General features: G+C 47.1%; 2 protein-coding genes and 1 long non-coding RNA gene across 3 annotated transcripts; all 3 read left to right on the forward strand.

Annotated features, from left to right (window-relative positions):
* Window positions 1-7,820: 7,820 nt before the first annotated feature.
* Window positions 7,821-10,439, forward strand: LOC120660131. Its single transcript, XR_005669379.1, has 3 exons — window positions 7,821-7,842; window positions 9,470-9,583; window positions 10,021-10,439. It is a non-coding gene; the product is annotated as an uncharacterized LOC120660131 (long non-coding RNA).
* A 4,984-nt stretch (window positions 10,440-15,423) lies between these two features.
* Window positions 15,424-18,846, forward strand: LOC120660134. The gene is made up of 4 exons (XM_039938499.1): window positions 15,424-15,590; window positions 15,901-16,049; window positions 16,158-16,331; window positions 18,469-18,846. The coding sequence occupies exons 1-3, from the start codon at window positions 15,489-15,491 to the stop codon at window positions 16,324-16,326; spliced, it is 420 nt and encodes a 139-aa protein (XP_039794433.1). The 5' UTR covers window positions 15,424-15,488; the 3' UTR covers window positions 16,327-16,331; window positions 18,469-18,846.
* Window positions 18,847-19,169: 323 nt separating this feature from the next.
* LOC120660143 lies at window positions 19,170-21,316 on the forward strand. The gene is made up of 4 exons (XM_039938507.1): window positions 19,170-19,344; window positions 19,459-19,585; window positions 20,784-20,863; window positions 20,966-21,316. Exons 2-4 carry the CDS (start codon window positions 19,496-19,498, stop codon window positions 21,126-21,128), a joined length of 333 nt encoding a protein of 110 aa, XP_039794441.1. The 5' UTR covers window positions 19,170-19,344; window positions 19,459-19,495; the 3' UTR covers window positions 21,129-21,316.
* The last annotated feature ends 1,135 nt before the right edge of the window (window positions 21,317-22,451 follow it).

A 22,451-nucleotide genomic window follows, 5' to 3' on the forward strand; every position in this document is an offset into this window, starting at 1 on the left:
GTTGGCACCGGTCAGAACTGGCTTGGGTCCATTCACAGTGTTGGAGAAAGCTGAAGTAGCCGGCTTGTTCTTGGCATAGGGGCAATCGGCGATGAAGTGACCCGTCTCCCGGCAGTTGAAGCAGGCCCTCACATTGCTGTTGTTGTTGGTGACTTGGCTCACATTACTCTGTGGGGCCCTCATGGTGTTCTGGCTTCTGGGCTGTGTGTTAGGGGCCTGTGGTCCTGTTGCTTGCGACTGAGTTCTGTACTGCATTGGGGCTTGGGACCTTGGTGCATTGTAGCTGAAGCTTCTGGCCTTCTGGGAACGATCCTGCTGGCGGGCCTTGCTTTCCAGGAACTTGCGCTTGTTATCTTTTCTTTCATCACTCTTGGCCTTCTCGGTGAGGATTGCTTTGTTCATCAAGGTGTTGAAGTCAGGATAGATCTGAGGGGTGAGCAGGGTCCTGAGTTCTGGGTTTAGTCCCTTTTTGAACATATCCTGCTTTTTCTCGTCGTCGTTCACTTCTTCTGGTGCATAGCGAGCCAGTTCCATAAACTGGTGGGTATACTCTTCCACCGATATATTCCCCTGATGAAGTGCGCGGAATTCATCTGCCTTGCGCTTCATGGTGGCCGAGGGGATGTGATAACGGCGGAATTCCCTCACGAATTCATTCCAGGTGATGGTGGAGGCATCTCTGGCAGCAGCGCAGTAATTTTCCCACCAGGCTAAGGCAGTCCCGGTGAGTTGATGTGCTGCCAGAAGGACTTTATCTCGATCCTGGCACCCAAACGGCTCGAGCTTCCTCTGGATCACGCGGAGCCAATCATCTGCATCCAAGGGGTTGCTGGATCCGGCAAAAGTGGGTGGCTTGGCCCTCAGAAAAGCTGTCAGCTTGTCATTAAAGGTCTGCTCTCGTGGCTGCCTGTTCACTAGGGCATTGGCCAGTGTCTCCAGTATGAGAGTCTGGTTATGGATTTTTGTGCCAGGTCCGTGAAGGGTGGTGGTGGTGGTGGCAGCTGTGCATCATGGTTTTCTCCTCTGCCCTGACTCACTTCTTATTCTTCCTGAGGATAGTTTTGCCCGTTAGGACGTATTCCTGCATCAGCGGCTGCAGGGTCCCTGACACGGGAGGCCCTCGTAACGCTTCGGGAAACCATATGTAGAACAAGTGGGTTAGGGTTAAGATTAGGTGATGTTTAAGTTGTTTAATGCGTAAAAGGCAGAATCAATCTTCCGCCGAAAGGCACACACAACAAGCACACAACAAGGCAAACAATCAACTTTATTAAAGCGCGGCAGGGTACAACACGGGGACACGACTAGAACGCGTACTACACGTCCGGGTACAAGTCCATACTAGGGTACAACTTAAACCGAAAGGGCTAGAGGGGTACAACACTGGGGTAGGGTCGGACATTCTACTCGCGGGGCGAGTCTTCTTCTGGGGCGGTACGTGCGAGTAGTCCTTGTTCGCCGTCCTCTAAGTTCCCGTTCTCTTGGGGTTGCGCAGCAGCTTCTCCTTCTCCGACAGCAGTAGACCCTTCGGGGTTCTCGGGTGGGGCTCGAGGGCTTCCAAAGAGTGTTCCCCATCCTATGACGGGTGTCCCAAGTAGAACACGGTCTTCTCCGATGGCCGGAACTGGGGTCCCACTTCTGGTCCATTCTTGCATACGCCGGTCTCGGGCTTGTCTGAGGCTCTCCTGTGCAACTGCTTCACTACTGATCGCGGCTGCGGCTCTTGCCCCGGCTTGGGTTGCTCGGACCTGTTGGAGTCTCACTGCGAGCTCTGCTTGCTCGGCTCGATGGGTCTGCTCCCTCAACAGGTGGGCTTGTTCATCGAAGAGCTGATCCAAAGCGGCTAGGTAGGTAGCCACTTGGTACAAAGGGTCCACTTCATGGCGGCGCCGTTCCAGGCTTCTCATGCGTGCTTCCCAAACAGGGGTTCTGATGGCCGGCGGAAAGAACCTCATCGGTGTGGGGGTTAGGTGCTCTTCGAAAATCCGGCACAGGTAGCGGAGTGTCTTTTTGATGGCCAAGGGATAGGTGTCTCGGTGCCTAAATCCCGTAGCGGTCACTCGCCATGACTGGATGTCGGGGTAGCGGTCACTTCTGGCGATGACTATGATCACCCTGTAGCGGAGCGTACCATGGTGCTCGTACTCTCTGCTGTAGTACCTTGGGCGTTCCGTGACGCCAAGGTTTTCCAGGGCGTTGATCAACAGGCTGGGGAAGCCAGGTGCAGCTTGGCAGTCGCCCTGGGTCCAACCTTCCTCAGCCATCTGAAAACAAAGATAGGGTGAAAAACTCGCACAAATAATTGGGGTACATAAAGGGAGTAGGTGATATTTATTATTATTACAACATGGTGGGGTACAGACTTCATGGATACACGATTATTAGGGCAAAGGCTCTAGCTTGGGGTGCTACTCCTATCATGGAGACTCTTCCTCGATCCTAAGAGGGCGCTTCTTCAGTGGAAGATACTGATCCATTAAGTCATCCTCGGTCTGAGTACTAACATCCCAATGGGTTTCTTTGGGTTCCTCTTCTTCGGTCTGAGTACCTACATCCCAATGGGTTTCCATGGGTTCTTCTTCTTCTTCTTCTTCTTCTTCTTCTTCTTCTTCTTCTTCTTCTTCTTCTTCTTCTTCTTCTTCTTCTTCTTCTTCTTCTTCTTCTTCTTCTTCTTCTTCTTCTTCTTCTATCCATCCACCTATTCCTCTGCGAGCCTCGTACTCTCGCATTCGGGTTTGGAGAGCAGCTAGAGAATTCTCGGCATGTGTGACTCTTGCCTGTTGTTCTTGCAGTTCCACCTCTTTTTCTTCCATTTGGACTTGGAGAGCGGCTAGGGAATACTCGGCGTGTACGGTTCTGGTCCGTTGTTCGTCCAGCTCTTGGGTTGCCTTTTCTGCTCTGTGGACTTGCTGCTTCAGTTGTGCCGCTTGTTCGCGGTAGAGCTCATCCAGGCCGGTGAGATAGATAGATAGGTGAGAGACTGTATCTTCCAAGTCTTCTTCTTCTCTCCCAAGTCCTCTCATCCGGGCAATCCATGTGCGTCCTCTTCCTTCAGTCGGCGGGAAAAATCCCATAGGAGTCCGCTGGAGGTGGTGCCTGTAGATCACGCGCAGATGTCGCAGGGCTTTACGGGCGGCTTTTCGTTAGGTGTCCGGGAAGCGAAAACCAGTGGTGGAGATAAACCAGGGATCCACGTCTGGGTAGCGGGTGCTCCTTGCCACGAAGATCATCAGGTCGCACCGAAGAGTGCCCTTGGAGTCGTACTCCCGGTAGAGAAACTCTGGTGGGTCCACAACTCCGATTTGTTCCAGGCTGAGTATCAACAACTTTGGAAGGCCGGGCTCTGCGTGACAGATTCCGCAAGTTCATCCATTGTCAGCCATCTGGAACAGGACAAGAACCAAAGGTAAGTGTTTGCGTCAGGAAAGGGTTATGGATAGAAAAGTCCTAAGGTAAAGGGTCTGAAAACGGGTTTCGCTCCTAGGGTCACGTCCTACGGCCAACCTACGGCTCTGATACCACCTGAAGCGTCCTCTCATAAGAGAAGACTTAAATGTGATACAAAATACCAGTCCCAGGAGGCTGATGCCACATTTATTACATCAGATGGTTCATAACCGTACAAACCTTGGAGGACACTCGATATAGATAATGATAATAAGTAGCCAGGCTACGACATAACACCATACTGCAACCCACATGGGGTCTAGCTCTGGCTCAGAGTACTGCGTCAGCGAAAACATCTTCGAACAGGGCCGGTTCCACATGCAAGGTTGGGTGTAGGACGATAACCCTACTCGGCGTCGTCTGGTACGAAGTCTGGGTCTTCCTCTGTAAAAAGTAAGAATGGGGTGAGTACAGATGTACTCAGCAAGTCCAACCTCACCCACGGAGGGGGGTTATATCAGAATAATATGCATAGGTATATCAAGGATAAGGTTACAGGTTTAATTTGCAGAAAGCTAAATTTTATGCAGGGATTTATTTAGCAGAAAACATTTCAGAAAAACAGTTTTTGTTTTGAGTAACACGGAGTTTAAGTTTTAAACTGCTACCGGAGCTCCCCGTCCGTCATAGCACACAGCACAACTGCCGGACACAATTCCTAAAACAACTCACACCATCCCATCCCTAAGATACACTAGTTATGTGACCACACCGTAACTCGCCCAATACCGTGGGCACGGCTATTCGAATAGCTTTTAACTCTGCAGAGGTGTGCAACTTTACCCACAAGTAGGATACCACAACTCGAACACCGTCGTGTCGGTGTAGATCCCAACATAGCCATTACCCACCTTAGCTAAGCCTGACTAGCCATCATGGGATTCACCAAGGGGTCATCGACCTAACTCTGAGGTATAACCGGGGTATAAGTCACACTGAGCATATCCCTGCTCCTTGGTCACCCGTTGCTCACAGCCCTCCTGATGGCTATCACACCAACTAGTGGGATTCATGCTACGCCAGTTGCCCATTCAACGGTCGAGTGGTTTGCACGAAAGTGGAGTTAGGTGAGATGACACACCAACTCGGTCCTTAAACACGACAAGATGGAAATCTCCCTTCTTTGTACTGCCACACAGGCACAAGCACACCAAATGGCAAATCACGCAGAAATGCCATCCATCCCGTCTAAACTCATTTTTCAAAAACACCACTTTTATCCCATCCCACATACGCACACATTTTCTTTATAAAAATTAAATCATATTATGAGTAAAGTCCTAAGCATTCTATTATCGATTAATGTCCAAGCAAAATCAGACATTAATCTAGGTGGTCAAGGAATGGTCATCACAAATCAAGGGGTGGCTATCCAACCGTGTTTTCATGCAAGCAAAACATATGCAATTTTATAAAACAGGCCATTGGGTTGCGTTTATAGAAAACTAGGACAGAAACATGCATCAAAGGATGTGATTGAACTTGCCGTCTTCAAAGCCTTCTGGGATGTCCTGTCTTTCGGGCTCGGGGTCGCGGAACGGGTCCTCGTTCATATGCTCACAGTACTGCTCGTTGACGGGCTCTCCTTCGTTTACTCCATGGTCTACAGCGCACACAATCAATACACAGAAAAATAAAGATCTATCGTTGAGCTCGAATCGGAAATAATTAAGATATGTAGATAGGAGTGATATTTTCGGGTGGTTTCTTAATAGCACGGCTGAAACTATATTAGAAATGACGTGGTCAGATTTCGGGTCGATCGGAGATTGTTTGGCTGCATGAAATGACGAGTTAAAGAGGCGGTTAGGGGCTAAACCTGGATTCAAGGATGTGTTTGTAATTATTTGTGGGAGGGAAAGGACTTGATTATGATTTATGGAAATATCTGAACTGTACAAAAAAATAGGTACAATGGTTTGTATATGATTTTATAGGAATGTAGGAAAAAGAATCAATAGAATTGGAGTTTGGATGGAGGAGATATGGTTTGTATTTGGTGGCTTCTAATTAAATTCCGAAAATTGGAATTTATAGAAATGGAGTGCGTGAGTATTTGGGTGTGTGGGCGTGAGCATTTGGGCTGGGAGGCCCAGCATCCGGGGCTTTAACCCACAATTGACTAAGCCCACACGTGCTCACGAGGCAACAGAGGAACATAACAGGTCGCGTTCTTCTCCCTGGCCACGACGCCATGGCAGCATGCCCGAGCTCCCTGAGCTCCACGGGAACGGCGCTACCGGCGTCCATTCTCAAAGCCGAGGGCATGGGGAGGTAGAGGAGGGCGAGGAGGTTCTATTTTGGTAGGTCCGGTCATGGGAGATGGAGGTGGGCTACAGCGGCCGCGGCGGCCACGGTCATGGCGACTGGGAGCTCGTGGAGAGCTCAGCACAGGCAGAAATAGGGAGGGGCGTGGATTGGCGCTGGTCGAGGATGGTCGGGAGGTGCTCACCTCGAAGGGAATCGGACTAAGATGGTCTGGGCGAGGAGATCGACGGGGTGGCTCTGCTTTTGGGGAAAACAGAGGAGGCGGAATTAGAGCGAGGAGGAAGACGAGCGGTGGGCTGCACAGCCTGGTGAGCTCGGTGGTGGCGTGGAGCTGCACGAGGGCCTATTTATAGGCGCTGAAAGGCGGTGGAGGCGAGGGTGCGGCGGTGCCTGGCGGGGCACGCTCTGAGGTGGCGTTAATGGTGTGGGGGCGGCTCGCCCAGGTGATGCGATGGCACGGGCGCTGTGCGGTACTGGCGGGGCGTCAACGACAAGCGGTGGCGAGGCGAACGCTGGCGACGTGACGCCTCGGGCAGGTGGTGCTGTGCGGCGTCAACGGCGGCAGCGAGCTTGCGTGCGGGTGACGAGGCGATGCGACGCTACGGGCCTGGCGGGGACCTTCGCAGGCGGTGCTGTGCCGAGGTCGCCGGTGCTGGGCGCGTGTGGCTCAGCACGGCCGTGCGTGCGGACGGCGGCGTGGCACGGCTGCGCAGCTGGCGTCGCGGCATGCACGGCTTGGCGTGGCTAGCGTGTGCACGCACGCGTGCGCGGGGTGCGGCGCGTGCGCACGGGCGTGGGCGGTGGCGAGCTGCTGCTGCGCGGGTAGGCGAGGGGGCCGCGGGGCGCTTGGTGCGGTGGCCCAGGGGCGTGCGTGCGCGGAGGAGAAGGAAAGCCGGTCCGGGCGCGCGGGGAAGGAGAGAGGAGAGGGAGGAGAGATTTGCGCCGGATCCGCGGTGCGCGGTCGGCCATGCGCAGCGCCGATCACGCGTGCGCGGTCGGGTGCGTTCGCGGGTCAAGGGCGAACAGGGTGATGGATTCGGGTGTCGGGTCTTTCGGGGATCGGGAGATCGGGCGAAAAAGTTCCGAGCTCAACGATTAAAAGACGGTTTTAGCGAACGATTTGATTTGGTAAATTTCGGGATGTTACACAAAGTCGGGCTCTTGACATGGGGCTCACGTGTAGGTCTAGCCACACTGTTTTGCACAGAGTAGCTGGCAGTCATACTGAGTCATCTCCAACAAATTTCGGTCAATTTCGATAAAATTTTATAGTGTGAACGCGAGATTTTAATTCCAGGGTCCGGCTTTTGACATGGGGGCTCATATGTAGATCTAGCCACACTGCTTTGCATAGAGTAGCTGCCAGTCATACTGAGTCATTTCCAACAAATTTCGATCAATTTTAATAAAATTTTATAGTGTGAATGTGAGTTTTTAATTTCAGGATCCGGTTCTACACAAAGAATCCATTTTAACCCAACCCAATCCAATCCAACCCATATTTATATAGAATCTGCTCCACCCCACCCGATTAACTAATATAACCCATTTCAACCCACATAAATATACTCCACCTTAAAACCCAACCCATTAAACTCATTTGAACCCACACCGTTTGCAGGTGTGGCAGGCCAGCAGGGAAGGATGCGGAAACGGAACGGAACGGAGTCAAGCACCTCCAGAAGTTCCCGTTCCGCCGCAGCCGCGCCCACTCCTCCCGAAAAAGGCAGCCGAGCCGATGGCCTCCGCTCCACCAGCCGGCTCTCTTCCACCTCCACAACTTCTTCCGTTCCGCCGCCGCCGCCGCGGCGCGCCTCCACATCGCCCCCTTCTCCCGAAAGCCAGGCGAGGGCCTCCGCTTCGCTCCTCCTCCCCCTGACGACGGCCGATCCACATCCACGCACCCGTCCGTCCTCTCCCTCCAGGCAGGGGCGGAGCCAGGAATCCATTTTTTTCATTGTTGGGGGGCCAACCATATAAATTTCTATAAAATTTTAATCAAAATTTAAATTTGTAGTGTAAATTTGGTGCTCATGGGGGCCAGGCCCCTGCCCGCCCCCCCTCTCTCCGCCCCTGCCCCCCCCCCCCCCTCTCTCCGCCCCTGCCTCCAGGCTTCGCCTTCTGCTGGTAAGGAAACCCTACCTGCATCGTCTCTGTGCTCCGTGAGATTCGATTCGATGGCGTACTCGTATGTTTCGCTCTGTTTCCCTGAATTTCTGGGTTTCGATTCAACCCACACTGACGCATAGTAGTAGAGAGCTTGTATAAGTCAAATGGCAAACTCACAATTGAGAATCTATGCCTAACAATGCGGCTAAACATCTTGTCGTTCCTCCCCTTCCCCTCCCTGTTCCACTTGCTCTTGCTCCTACCCCCCCCCCCCCCCCACCCCCCCTCTTCCTCTTCCTCTTCCTATAAGGTCCTTTGTACTTACTATAAATATAAAAACTGAATCGGAGGGAGCCGGGATCAATTCTGGTGTTCTACCTAAATTAAGATCGTCCGCAGCTAGCAGTCTAATTATTAATTGAACAAGAAGATGCCTTCAACTCCGGCGAGGGATCAGAGGACACGTAGAGCATCAGGCATGGGAAGAGGGCTGTGGACAGAGCAGCCCGCTTTTGGTGGTGCCGGACCGGAAAGTGGGATAGTTTTTCTACAGGATCTCCGTCAAGAGCGTCTCTGACTTGGAGACCAAGGAGACCATGGAGGCACGACCGTTCCCGCGTCCCGCTGCTCACTTCCCCTTGCAGCTCGGTTGTGGAGTCTTCGCCGTCTGCGGCGGCCACATCCTGGGCCTGAGCTCCCGCAGCCAGGACACATTCATCTACGACACCGCTGCTCGGACCATCACTCTAGGCCCGCAGCTGTGCGACCCCAAGTCCAGGCTCGCCCTACTCCTCGTTGGGGATGACGCGGTGCTCGTGATGGACCTGCAGATCCCGAACCCGATGGCGAGGGATGGCGCGCTGTCCCGCTCCTGGACCCCGCTTGTAGGGTACGACGGGCCCTTGCACATCACGGCCTACCTGGCGGCCAGTGCACGCGCTTGAGTGTCGGTGCGTTGCAAGGGCACCTTCTCCATGGACGTCTGTGAGAGCACGGATTGGCGGGTGGAGGGGGCTGGGAGGTGCCTGGGTCGAGCGTGTGCCCTGCCAACCGCCGCCGCTCCTGGATCCGTGCAAGGCCCGCCCGCCGCTGCAGGCGCAGCGAGCGCATTTGGGTCACGCCGCCCACCCGCTGGGGGCGCCTTGCGCCGGCCGCGCTGCTGCCTCTGCGCGAGCCCCTGCCTAGGTCGGTTGCCTCCAGCCGCCACCGCTCCTAGCCTGACCTAGGTTTTGCGAGAGAAGCAAATGGACTAGGGAGGGGAGGGCTCCGGCGGCTGAAGCAGGAAGGAGGATGAAGAGAGGGGTAGTTCTGTCTTTTCCAGTGGCCTTACGTTGGTTTCTTATTTCTTTTAATTTTTTTAATGCCTCTCCAACTAACAGAGTTTAAAGTAGGGGCAAACGGAGACTTTATTTTCGAAAAGAAGGGTTAAAATCACAAAGTCTAAAAAGCGAGGGCAAAATCACCATTAGCATCCACAATGAGGGCAAGAACGCCAAATTCCCTTTATAAAATCCTAATTTTCTATCTTTCTTTTAAGTTAGTATCTGTCCCACAAATTAAGTTCCTTAATCATCGTATTACAAGGGAAACTTTCTTCATGATTTGCAAGCATTATAAAATGTCTCATGTTGTATATGTTTCACAGATGGCTATGATTCACTCTTCGATGGGGATGGTTGTTCGCCGTGCCCTCTCTGTGAGTGCCCCCCAGCTGCTGCCTCGCTATAACCATGGTGGCCCTGCTACCAACTCCACAGCAGTATGTTTAAGTTTGCTCTTTCGTTTCTCATGCAGCACATTTATCTGCTTAAGAATCCCATTGTAATTTCAGTTTACTGGACAAATTTTTTAGGTTTGTTTGTGATGTCCCAGACATGTGACTGCTTGATTAGTGTTTAGTAACTCAAGGGCGCAGTGGTACTGGTACAGTTAGAAAATGAATGGCTACATCTGCTTACAGCTTATATTACAAAAATGATACTAGTTTTCTGGATAGATGCTAATTATGGTAGAGGATGCTGCGCTGTTATAACAGTTCACACTTCCCTTTAAAAAAATAGTTGACACTGCCTAAACCTAAGCTGATTTATCAACTTATTGCTGGATTATTGCTGGATTTGGTGGTCGTGGACAACCCTAAACCTAAGCATTATCAACCTAAGCGTTAAAAAAACTTACTCTGCTAATTTGAAGCAGGTTGAGCATCTGGTCAAGAAAACAGAGGAAGTGGCTAAGAAAGAGGTGTTGTTTGAGTATGTTGACAGCTTGGTTAAGGAACAAAAGGAGTACCCAAAACCAGTGTTGAAGGGAGCAGGGATCCCATGGTTTCAAGCTGTGGTGATTATTGCTTCGTTCATGGCAGGATATCATGTGGGGCTGGACGAAGGAACAGAAGCAACCTTTCTGAGACTTGGTAGAAAGCGACTGGATTGAGGTAGGATGGTCCAGTGGAGGGGGATGATGGTAATTTAACCAAGTTTGATGTATCCTGACTATCGCTAATGCTGCTACTATCACGTGTGGTCTAGTGGAGATTGTTGCTGACTAAAATGCAAATGTACCTTGCTGCTTGCCATTAATGTGATCATCTGTCCAAATCCTTGGAACATGTGGAATGCGTTCATGTTGGGTTTATATTTTGGTAGCTACTGCATGACTTCCCTGTGAACGAAGCACTGTGGCCTTTGAAGCTTTGCTCCCTCGTATTTAAATTGAATGGCTTGTTGGATGGTCTCATCGCACCTTCCCTTCTGGCTAACGACGTGGTGATTCACTTGATTCAGAAGATGATGCGTTCATGGGGGAAACAATGCAGCTGAGATTTGTATCATAATAGAATGTGATTTGTATCACGGGCGAAACAAGATGATGCCTTTCCTGGCAAAAATTTCTTTTTTGACAACTCAACATCTTGCATGTATAGTAATTGTTCTTTTAGTGGTAATGTGCCATGGTGAGACATTTACAGTGATATTAGTAATATAGAAATTTGCCATCTGGGTATCTCGTACCCGTTTCATAGGGATAGAGTGTAAGCATCTCTACTAGTATGTTTTCACAACAAAAAAAGAAAAAGGTAAGAAACCAAACACTACCAGACCACCAAGCGTGCCACTTGAACCAAACTTGTTACTATAACACTTTGGATCCTAGATTATTACAATCTTATGATCCCACAATGTCGGAAAGATATTGGGTCCGTTTGGATGTAGATATTGAGCTATTGCAACTAAATTAGATTATTGGGTCTAACCTTACAGTTCTAAGATTTATTTACAAGTGGGGATGAAAAAACGGATATATAATAAAACAAATATGGATACAGATAATTTATTCTCCAATTCTAGTACAAATGGGCCGGATATTAATATCCATACTACTCACATATTATATTTGCACTTGAGTGTTCGGATACGGTATTGATAGTGAATACCAGATATGATTTATTCCATTTAGTTTTAAACCTCTTCAATTGGACAAAAAAAATACTTGTATGTTTTTATCTCTACTAGTGGAGATGCACGTGCCACAAACACATGTTTAAAGAGATTATATTTAGAAAATTGAATTTCATCAAATAACTACTAAAAGTTAAATTTATTTATTAATATCATAGCATTCCACTCTAATCTAATATAAACTAATACATGGGCTCGTATAAAGTTCCGGACTTTGGTATTTTGGAAATACTCTTGCTATTTATCATATACTCGTCGTATTTCACGCAGAATTGCATTCCTTTTGAATCCAATCGTGATACATCGTAAAACTTACATACCATGGATACCATATATATATATATATATATATATATATATATATATATATATATATATATATATATATATATATATGGTTATATAGTTCTACCTGGATGGTCCAGAACCAATCTAGTTCTTGCAGGACTTCAATTACTGACATGATTGGGCATTTGAGCTGTTAATTGTCTTGAATTATATAGGTTGCCAAGAAATGACAACTGACAGGGCCACCATAGCATGACGCAAGTGTTACCAACGCTGGATCCCCTAATCACTTCACATAAAAAAATAGTTATGCGCTATTAAGCAAAAAGTTCGGCACTGTCTTCACATTCAGGTCATTGAATAATGAACAATCATTTTCTGATGAATCTTAATACGAAACAAGTGAATTCAGTTCACATCAGCCCTCCTTTTCAAGACAGTTACAATGAATCTGGAACAGATGTATTAGCATTTTACACCATGCCAACATGGATGAAATGGGCGTCATGTGTTAGTAAATGTTTTGAATAGGTTATCTGCTAGCAGATTACAGAAACAGCTCCAGGTCGAAGTTTGACTCGGAAAAAGGAGCAAAAACAAGAGGGCGTATTCTTATCAATTGGAAATTTGGAACAATGCTGATACTCGAAGCATCAGCAATGTTCACTCCTACAGAACCACTGCTCTGATAAATACGTACACTCCCAGCAAAAGAGCCATGCCCCGATTCGCAAGCCAGTTCATCGCAATGCATCATGCCATCTCAAAAAGTGGTCAATAGTGGAAGCCAGTGAGAACAAAATATGCTAGGTATATCAAAACACAACTCGGGACAAGTCATCAAAAGACTCACCTGTCCATCAGGGGAAATTGCTAGATGTATGTATGGCCTGTCAAAGTGGCAAGCTGCAAATAGCAAAGGGGAATGGATTGATACAGGCAATAACAGGTATAGAATAACTTATTTCAGAATAACCTTGCACCGTACCTTAGACATTGTTGGATATCTCCAAACAATTATTTGGTTTTGAGAGTATCTGTGGGTAATAACAAGCTCATTTACATTCTTCGACCACACAAGATTGCAGACCTGTTAAGTCATTTAGATCTGTCAGTATTTGTAAGCAAACAAGATGTTCAACCCTAGCCTGCACCCAATTCTATACAAACAATTCCCTGCTTTCACAGTGGTCTGAGATATGTCTGTGAACTCCTCAAACAGAATCAAAAGTGCACGATGATGAACATTTCCTTGTTTGGTTCTTTACCTTCTGTTTCTATTATTGATATTTCATATATATATACTCATTTCCTCTTTCTTTTCCCTTTTTGTCAGTGGTCAGTGGGGGAGTTAGGCCAGCAGAGCATTGGGGTGCACACCACAAGAGGATGGGTGCCATGGACTGCCATGAACAGCAACTTCCACTAAATGTACGGTTTGTCAGGATCACCTGACCCAGACAAATAGCCCTAGCTCTACCCCTGTATTCGCACGACAATTTTGGTTTGCTGTCCTACAGCCACTGAATTTAGCCGACCTGGCACCCAGCAGCAGCATTGCCTCCTTTGCTGAATGGTGGAGAAGATCTTGGAAGAAAATACGTAAGCAACATAGGACTTGAATATATTACCCGAATAGGAGTAGAACTAGTCGACGGCTTCGGGAACTAGCCGAACCTCTCGGACTAGAATCCTAACAGAACTCGACTAGGACTTCCATGTAACCCTGCTCCCCCAGATCATATAAGGGCGAGCAGGGACCCCTCCAAAACGGGGAACAATACCAGAGGGATTACAAACCACCACACAGGACGTAAGGTATTACACTCCGGCGGCCCGACCCTGTCTAAATCTTTGTGTCCCTTGCACCATCGCGTTCTGATCTCGGTGAGTCCCTGCTCATAACCACTATCCTCAGAATACCCCTCAGAATACCCCGCTTGCCCCGGCCGCCCCCGGGATTGTCCTTCGCTCGTCACGTCGCTAGTAGTCTGCGTGACCGGCCGAGGTCCGCTGGGGAGGGCACGGGGCCCGCCTACTAGCCACACAACCGTGAGAGATAGGAGGAGGAGAGTGGGCCGCCGCCAGGAGGAGCCAGGCTCCGCTTGCCGCACCGTCGGGAGCCGCGAGCAGGGGGCTCGAAGAGAGAGAGAAGAAGAAGAAACAAAGAGATGAGAGAGATGAGAGAGAAGAAAGGCAAATGGGATGACATGTGAGACCTACTACCACGTGTCAGCCATGTCACCAAAATCACCCAGCAAAGCCACTGGATGGTCAAAGGTGAACGGTTTAGTAGTTCGATTGTCAAGGGTACTCGGTTTTGTAGTTGCATGTCAAAATCAAACTCGAGCAATAGTTGGATGGTCAAAAATAAACTTTTTCCCAAAAAAAATCAAGTGAAAAAAGTAGCGTCAAAACAACAGAATCATTTTCATTCTCTCTCCTTTTTGTCTGTTCAGACGCTGTCAACCAAATGCCATTACATGTGGACTTTCAAGAGATGATTTGTGAGGGAGATGGTTGTATTAGTGAGAATTGTACTCAATTTTTCTAACTTTTTATAGACTACTATCATAGACGCACGTGCGACACGTACATAATTTAAAAACTAAAATTAGTTTGTTATTTGAAAATGCATTAAATTATATATTAATTAAATTAATACTCAAACTAGACTAAAAACATGTACCATGATATACGTTACTCCGTACTACTATCTCGTGGTTTATCTCGATCCGAACCTATTGCATTATCTCGATATGAATTTATTGCAATAGAAACAAAACTGAAAACAGTTAAGTAGTTAAGGTTTAAAGATATTAGAATAAGTTTAAATATCACATGCAGAAAAATAGCAATTCGAATCAAACAAAAAATATACCAAGACACAAGAAATAAACCAAAAGTTGCAAGGTTCTTGAGGGTTTTTTTTGCAAGAGCACTGAGAGCTCCATGGTGTACACGATCTATGGGAGCTCTCCTTGCCGGCACTTTGGTGTTCTAGGAGCTACGAAAAGTGGGGGGGGGGGGGAGAGGAGATCAAGAGAGTTTTGTTTGAGGGGCTCGCCGGTGGCGGGGATCCTCGGGATGGCCGGATCGGGGCTGGTAGCAGCGGTGGGGGTCTACTCCATGGCAGGGGCGCTCCGACGGCCAATAGGCGACGAGGCGAGGCGAGGCGGGGTAGGTGCGTCTCGACGAGGAGAACCTCCTGGAGGTGACCATCTCTATCGAGTACAACTAGATCGGCCAGAATTCGGCCCGCTGCCCCGGAGGCCCACTTGTGAGGTGCGCCCAGGGATCCTGCGAGGCTGTGAAGATGATGCACCGATTGTATCAAGCACGCCTCGGAGAGGGAAGACACGGCAGAGGAGACTCGGACTCATGCTCGGTGTCCTCCCGCTCCTCGTTCTCGTCCTCCTCGCCCGTCTCCTCTTTGGCCTCTATCTCCTCTGCCCGACGGCAAAGGGAGAAGGAAGAAGGGCCCGTAAGCAGATGAGCGGGTACGCGGGCAGGCACGTGAGTAGTTTGGTGAGAGAAAAAAATAGTTTTGACAGAAATATCTTCTAACATGCTACTTCTATGGGTCTACTCTCTCTTCCACCTTATTGGAACCTAACAGGTAGGTCCAGCATGAGGGGTAAGGTGAGTTCAATTTAGATGAGAAAAAATTTCCATTGTTTTCAATTGTTATAGTATTGATAGATATATACAAGCAAATTAGGTTTTTTTTTGGGCAATACAAGCAAATTAGGTTGCGATGAGGGTTTTAGATTTAAAAAAAAAACCTAGAAGCTTGGTGCGAACTCCTGTACTGCTGTCTAGTTGTCTCCTCCAGTCTCACAGAATAATAATAATAAGACAAGAAAAAACAGAAACTTCCCCAGTCACGGCCCGAGCCCTAGGCACAAAGGAGAAGCCATGAAGACGATACCGCTCGCCGTCGCGAGGACGCTGCTCCGCCGGCAGACGACCCGCCGGAGGACTCTACCCCGCCGCACCAGCAGCGTCGTCACGGACAAGGTAATCATGCTCTTTGCGTGCGCCTCTTGCCCTCGCTCGAACCCTAGCTAGGGTTCGGCGGCGGGGCCTCCTCCTCCCTCCGCTTCCTCCGCCTTAGCTGCCGGCGTGGGGTCCTTTCTCCCTCCGTTACGTCCGATGCCGACTTCTCCGTACCTTTATTGCAATTCGCACCCCTCAATTCTCGGCCCCTACCTTCATTGCAGTCCAAATACTAGAATAAATTCCTTTTGTGCAACTCTTTGTCTTTTTCATTTTGAGGTGAGCATCCTGTGTAACTCACGATCGCCCAAAATTTTCGTTTTTTTGGCAGTTCGCCAAGCTCAGCGAGGTTGAAAGAGCCGAAGCGTCCAAGTACCTTGATCAAAGGGATGCGGAGGCTGAGAGAAAGCTGGTTCAGCAAGTGGATATGTACCTCCAAGGCCGGCCAACCTTTTCGAAAGATGATGGGATATTCAACCGGTGTGTGTGTGTGCGCGCGCGCGCTTCCGAGCTTTTTATCAATTTGGAGATGATATTGGCAAAGGGTGCTGACTGCTTCTCTATGCCTCTTTACATCGTTACACCCAGGGTGCTGACCTTCTTCGGAGTGCCCCCTGGTGAGCGCAGGGCAAAGCTGCTCTGGCGTGCCAACTTCGCCGGCCTGTTCCTCGTGTCCTGGGCAATCGGTGACTGGCAAGCACGGACTTATCTATTAGAACAAGCAGCAGAAGAAGAAAGCACAGACAATGCCGCCTAGTGCAGGTATCTTACAGCACATCCGTCTCCCTAACATCAAGAAATTTACATCCTCTTATCCAAATGTGGTTCATTCAGCCGGTAGTTCTTGTCGGTTAATTGTATTGTTCATTGATAAGTCTTTTCTCTGTTTTTTTAAGCATGTTAAAATTTGGATGTATGTAAAAACTGACATGGGTTGCGTTGTGAGGGTATAGTGCCCCTCAGTGATAAGAGACATGCTTCTGCATACAGTTGCATCCTTGTGCACACACATTTGCAATCAGAACCCGTAAAGTGCCCATTCTCACTTCTGTGTGCGCTTGGGACATCACACAATCATCTTTGGAAAATGGAGAGACACGATTATTTATGATAGAGATCGAAAAATATAAATCCCGCTTGCTTGTTAGTGGTGTTCTGTACCAAATACATATGCATGCACCATGCTAGAAAGGAAACATACCTGTGATTTACCCAGCATCAGTAGAGAAAAAGTTGGCATTTTTTTTTCTGTTTATTGCATTAGGTGTGTATCAATCAAGGGAAAAACTTGTTAAATCAAGCCGAGCAACAGCATTGTGAGCAATGGAAATCTCAGGCAATTTTTCCACTATGCTAAATGGGAAAAGCTACTCAACACAAGTGTGTATAAACCCCCAACTGGAAGGTACGAACTACTAAGTACCCATATGTGCATCCGTCCTAAAAAATGAGCCCCTCACATATCATATTTTCTTAGGACACATATATATTATTCTGGTTGCAGGCTTCTATGTAGTCTTCCCACAAACAAATGTAACCCTCAACTAAATTGCATCCTATGCACGCACAACTCTTTTTTACTAAATTACACTGAAGTACATTTGTTTCTTTCCAAAGTGTCAAAAACAACACTTTTAAGCTTTGTTTCAAAAGTCACACTTTATGCTTCCAATCATTTTTTTTAAAACAACACACTTCTGTGGCATGTAAATGAACTGAGGAGCGCTGTACATGGAGATACATTGCTTGCTCTTATCATATGATTGACGTGCCTTAACTACTAGTAGCCATGTTGGGCAATCAGCAAAGCAGGAGGTGTGTTAGCAAGCCTGAAACCTGCATGGTAGCTCTGTAGATGCCAGCATTACAGAGTTAGCAAGGCCTATCACTGCTGAGTTGGCCACAGCCATCAAAAGTGTATTTTCTAACATTTGGCAACATGGTTCTTTAATTGCATGGAAGGAAAAGGTATTTTCTAAATTTACACTAGTGCGAACGTGCGTGGCATGGTGGTTGAGCTGCCGGTTGGCAACCAACTGGTCGAGGATTTGAGCCCCTGGTCTTTGCAGCATGCAGGCGTTGCAACGGATGTGCCCATTTGTGGTCATCCGTCGTCCTCCCGCAGGTTATACTCCTCCACTGCATTAAAAAACTCCCCCTATCAGGTGAAGTATTATTGTGACTACTTCTTTTTCTATATGTAGATATAGAATTCACTGCACTAAACTAATATGTGTAGTGCACAAAATACTTATCTGTTATTAAATTTCACAAAATTACACTTACTTTTTGCAAACTGTCAAAAGAACCACACTTTTCGAAACACTTGTTCAAAAAATCACACTTTGAACTTCCAAAAATTCAAAATATCACACTTCTGTGTCATGAATCAGAACAGAAAGGTATCGTACATGTGATGGGGCTCATTTTGGTTTGTGCTACAGTTCAATTGATATGACTCTGGCTAGCCACATGCAAAGTAACTTTAATATCTTAGCTGCAAAGTACATAAAAGAGAAGATGCTGGACTGCAGAAGTTGACATTTTTCTCTTAGTTGCATCCTTTGGCTAACTCAGTGAAAAGTGACTTGTCACCTCCATCTATGTGAGCATAAACTGTACTAGGAAGATCTATCTCACTTCTGAGATGGCCACAATTTTCATTATCATCCAGCGTTGTGACCGGCATCCAGTTACCTATTGGAACATCCGGTCCCATATATATATATATGTGACCGACATCCAGTTATTTAGGCCTGCCTGGTTATCTCATTGATGAAGATTAAAGAAGAATTGCCTAGTGGAAAACCCGGTGCCATATATATGTCTGTGCTTCACATTTCTATTCTGTCACTAAGTTTGGCACTGACCACCTTTGTTTTCTGCCACACATTTGCAGGTCTCTTGAGGAGCAGAAGAAGGAAATCATATCACTAATTGGAGTAGCTAAAGTTTTTGTGATCATGTGAAGTTGTAGGATCAAGTGGACTTCTCCAATGGCATTGGATGTAGCCTTTTTTGGCTCTCTTTTTACCCTTGAGGATTATGAACAGCAGGAGATGAGAGTAACAAGAAACCAAAACCATTTATCCAGTGTTTGCAAGCAATTCACGGTCACTCGTAATGGATTCGTGTTCTGTATAACGTTAATGATCATGGATGCCTGTTGCCTGCAAGACACATTGGTCCATCTTGTAACGCCCAGATTGTAGCAGAGCTAGCTGTCTGTGTATGCCTTGATAAAATTATGAAAATTGTTTTTTTTTGCTGTTGCTGTTATCGTGCTTTTGCTCGAGCTGACGAGCTGGGTGGGCTCCACTTCCATTTTTTAAAAAAAGGATTAGCTCCACACTTCCATTTGATTTCAGTTCCTGCCCATGGTTCGCGGGTGGTAAATGTGGGCAAATTTCTCTCCGTACCTCGTTTTCGCTTTTACTTTCGTGCCAGATTTGATGAGTTTAGATCAAATACTAACTATATACGCATTATTGTTGTCAAACAACCAAAGAAGGGAAGTCGCAAATCATCAATTGCCCCCAAAGGAAGCAAAATACTGTCAGGGTGTAAAATTTCTGAACTGCCCCGTGCCCCACGGAATTCGGTTCGGTTCAGTTCAGTTCAGCGCTCACGAGACACGGGAGACAACCGGACCGGACCTCGACCAAACCCAAACCCACCACACCATCCTCTCCTACCCGGATTGCTTCTTCCTTCTCCCGCACCGCAACGCAGCCGAGCCGAGGAGCATCCAACGAGGCCTTTTCTTCTGCCGCCGGTAAGGCCAGCAAGTCCTAACTTTCTCCGTTCCGCGCGCCCTCCAAATCCGATGAATACTACTGTTTCCTTCCTGGGATCGAATCAAAGTTCCGTTTTTTTTTTGTTGCGGCAGGGTGGACTCAAGGATTGCCGAGGGTTAAGAGCGGATCATGGCGCGGATGCTAAGGTCGGCGGCTGGGATGCAGAGGGCCATCCACCGCAGCGCACCGTCGATCCGCGGCCGTCCCGTCGAACCAAAGGTAGTTTATTTCCCCCTCCTCCTGATCACGCACACGCACACAAATTTCGCTGCTTTCACACCGATTAATTAATTCCTGTCACGATTTGGTTAGGCTGTGTGGATGATCATCTGAAAAAGCAGAGGAATGTCGCTTAGTGTTTGTATCTTTGGAATAGAACCGAATCTCTCTAGTTAGTTATTGCAACACCCACGATTGCATCCCCTGTGTTGGCCACCAATTTTTTTAAGGGAAAAGTGTATTTTTCATCCCTTAAGTATTGTAGAAGTGTGAGTTTCATCCCTTATGTTCTAATTTTTGCAAATCAATCCCTAAACTAATTAAACCGGTGCATAAATCATCCTTTCTCTGGTTTAGCAACGGTTTATACCATTTAATCATCTAACGAATGGTTAGCCACGTCATATGCTGATTAGACTAATCAATGGTGGCATACGGTAGTTGACGGCCTCAACGCGAGTGCCACAAAGGCAGCAACAACGAACTTTCTAATGTGACGGCGCTAGTAAAGGGAAACAAGGTACACATTCACTGAAACAACACTTTGCTCTAGACAAATAGTTAACAAATCAGAATAGAGATGTGCAGACACGAGCTTACCTCAACAATGATGTGTTGTGCGTTGCAAATCAAACTTGCCGCCACTCAAATGCATCCAAAAAATCGTCGCCGTCAGTAACTGCCACATTCACGAGTGCTCACACTAGGGTTTAAATAAGTTAACTATCGTATGCCACCATAGATTAGTCTAGTCAGCTGCATATGGTAGGGGCTAACAATTCCTTAGTCAGGTGATAGTGGTATAAACTGTTGCTAAACCGTAGGAAGGATGATTAGTGCATCGGTTTAATCAGTTCTGGGATTGATTTGTACCAATTGGAACATAAAGGATGAAAGTCACACTTTTGCAATACTTAAAGGATGAAAAATACACTTTTTCCTTTCTTAATAAACAACATTAGGGTAACCAGGCTCTGTGTGTAGGTGGTTTTACTGGGTGTCAACTATTAGGGGAAAGGTGAACCTTAAGCTGAGTTATCAACTTATACCTAGATTTGGTGGACATGGGCAATTCCACCATTTGCTAAGTTTAAGTTCGCTAATTAGGTAATGGGAAATAGGTGTTCCTGTGTGCTCAATCACAAATTTTTGTTCCTTGCTTTGCTGGGTTAACATGTATTCGTATGTTCATCTGTAGGTTGATACATTGATTGAGACGCTGAAGGACACAGGTGTTTCTTCAGTGAACAAAGAATTTGTGCACCAAACTGCTCATAGGTATGTAGATTAGGACATTATCTTTGCCTTAAAGTCTTATCAGATCCTTATTTGCATTGTGATCAGTTCTACTTCACTTACTCAATTTTCATGGTTTTGTAGTATTGATCTGGCTCGTGAGGATAAGGTGGTTTGGAAGGTTACCGAGGCCGGGCTGATGGCGGTACTAATCGCGAGTGGGTTGACATTTGGGAGCACGTTAGTCTTAGAATCTGATAGGTTGAGGATGAGCAAGAGAGGAAGGAAGGTGGTGGAGAAGGCCTAGTAGAGAGATGCAGTGTATTGTTTGTCTGCGTACCAGGGTGTTATGCTCAATAAAAATTTGAATCGTGTGTTGAATGATGCCATGGAACCATAGATGGAAGTGAGTTTGATGAATCGTGTGTTGATGAATATTGTTAAGTCCCGCCTATATTTCCTTTGTTCCTAGCTCATGATGGATAGCTCCATAAACATTACATTCCAACTTGTTGTGCTATTTCAAGCACTTGTTTGGAAAGAGGGAATCCCACATCTGAAATATATTGCATTGGATGAGTAGCCAGTAACCGCTGCCCGTCATTAAATTCAAACCAAATCAAACCAAAGATGGATTTTACAACACCATGAGAGCTACTCATATCCGGCTTTAAATATATAGCAACTAGGAAGTTACACATCATGAGGAAGATTAGATCCAGTCCAAGGATGTGTAATTTTTTTTTCTGGAACCGTCCAAGGATGTGTAATTAAATTGGCCGCGCCTCTATTCTGTCTTGTGTTGAGGCAGGAAAAGCTTGTTGAGGCAGGAAAAGCTTGGGAATGCCCTTGAATTGGCGGGGAGGTTGCATTGGATGAGGAAGGGTTGAAGATCTGCAGGTGTTGCTACCCAAACACAAATGCCTCTTTCACCGTAGTGCCAGCTACCTTTACAAAAATAATCAGTTTTGGCTTTGCTGCAATTTTTCTTTTCAAATACGTACGTACAAATTTCGAATTGAAACAGAAAAGAGGCCGAGAATCAAAGCAATTCCTGGTAATGTCAAAGCTGTAATTTTTGTTAAAATGAAAATTGCCAAAGCAGGCGTCCGTCCGTCCGTCAGTACACGAGCCAGTCCGCGCTCGCCTCCAAACGGGAGTTTTTTTTACCTGTGTACTATTAAAAAAGTTGGTGCTTATCTATGTATCATTAAAAAGTTTCTTCCCACTTGTATAACATCGCGCAAATTTTATTTGCCGTATGTACCATTTTGAACGGATGACGGGGTTGCAAAAGGACCATTATACCCTTTGGTGCCTAAAATTACTTTGCTCTCCATGTCACTCCACGGCATGTTGTACCATTTTAAAAAATACCATTATGTGCACGACGGGCCCGAGAAGTTGAGTTACTTGCTTTTTTAGATAATGGGAAAAATAGTACCCGACTTTGACTTCAGAAAGAGGCTACAACCAATACAAGGTTTGCAGCCCGGACGTCTGCAATCACTCACACAAGTCTAAACAAGAAGTTTCCAACCAGCCAACAGTTTGATGAATACACTTATTAAGACCTAATCCTATTACTAAACCTCCATCCATGGTTGGAAAAGATTTGCATGACCAAAAC

The sequence above is a fragment of the Panicum virgatum genome, chromosome 2K (assembly GCF_016808335.1).
Source record: "Panicum virgatum strain AP13 chromosome 2K, P.virgatum_v5, whole genome shotgun sequence".
NCBI classification, from domain to species: Eukaryota; Viridiplantae; Streptophyta; class Magnoliopsida; order Poales; family Poaceae; genus Panicum; species Panicum virgatum.

Bases quoted from the DNA above. Each gene is read 5' to 3' on its own strand.
- LOC120660143 (XM_039938507.1), top strand. From the start codon at position 19,496: ATGGCGCGGATGCTAAGGTCGGCGGCTGGGATGCAGAGGGCCATCCAC. The intron at 19,586-20,783 runs GTAGTTTATTTC...GTTCATCTGTAG, and splicing joins GCCGTCCCGTCGAACCAAAG to GTTGATACATTGATTGAGAC. The intron at 20,864-20,965 runs GTATGTAGATTA...ATGGTTTTGTAG, and splicing joins GTGCACCAAACTGCTCATAG to TATTGATCTGGCTCGTGAGG.
- LOC120660134 (XM_039938499.1), top strand. From the start codon at position 15,489: ATGAAGACGATACCGCTCGCCGTCGCGAGGACGCTGCTCCGCCGGCAG. The intron at 15,591-15,900 runs GTAATCATGCTC...TTTTTTTGGCAG, and splicing joins GCAGCGTCGTCACGGACAAG to TTCGCCAAGCTCAGCGAGGT. The intron at 16,050-16,157 runs GTGTGTGTGTGT...CGTTACACCCAG, and splicing joins GATGATGGGATATTCAACCG to GGTGCTGACCTTCTTCGGAG.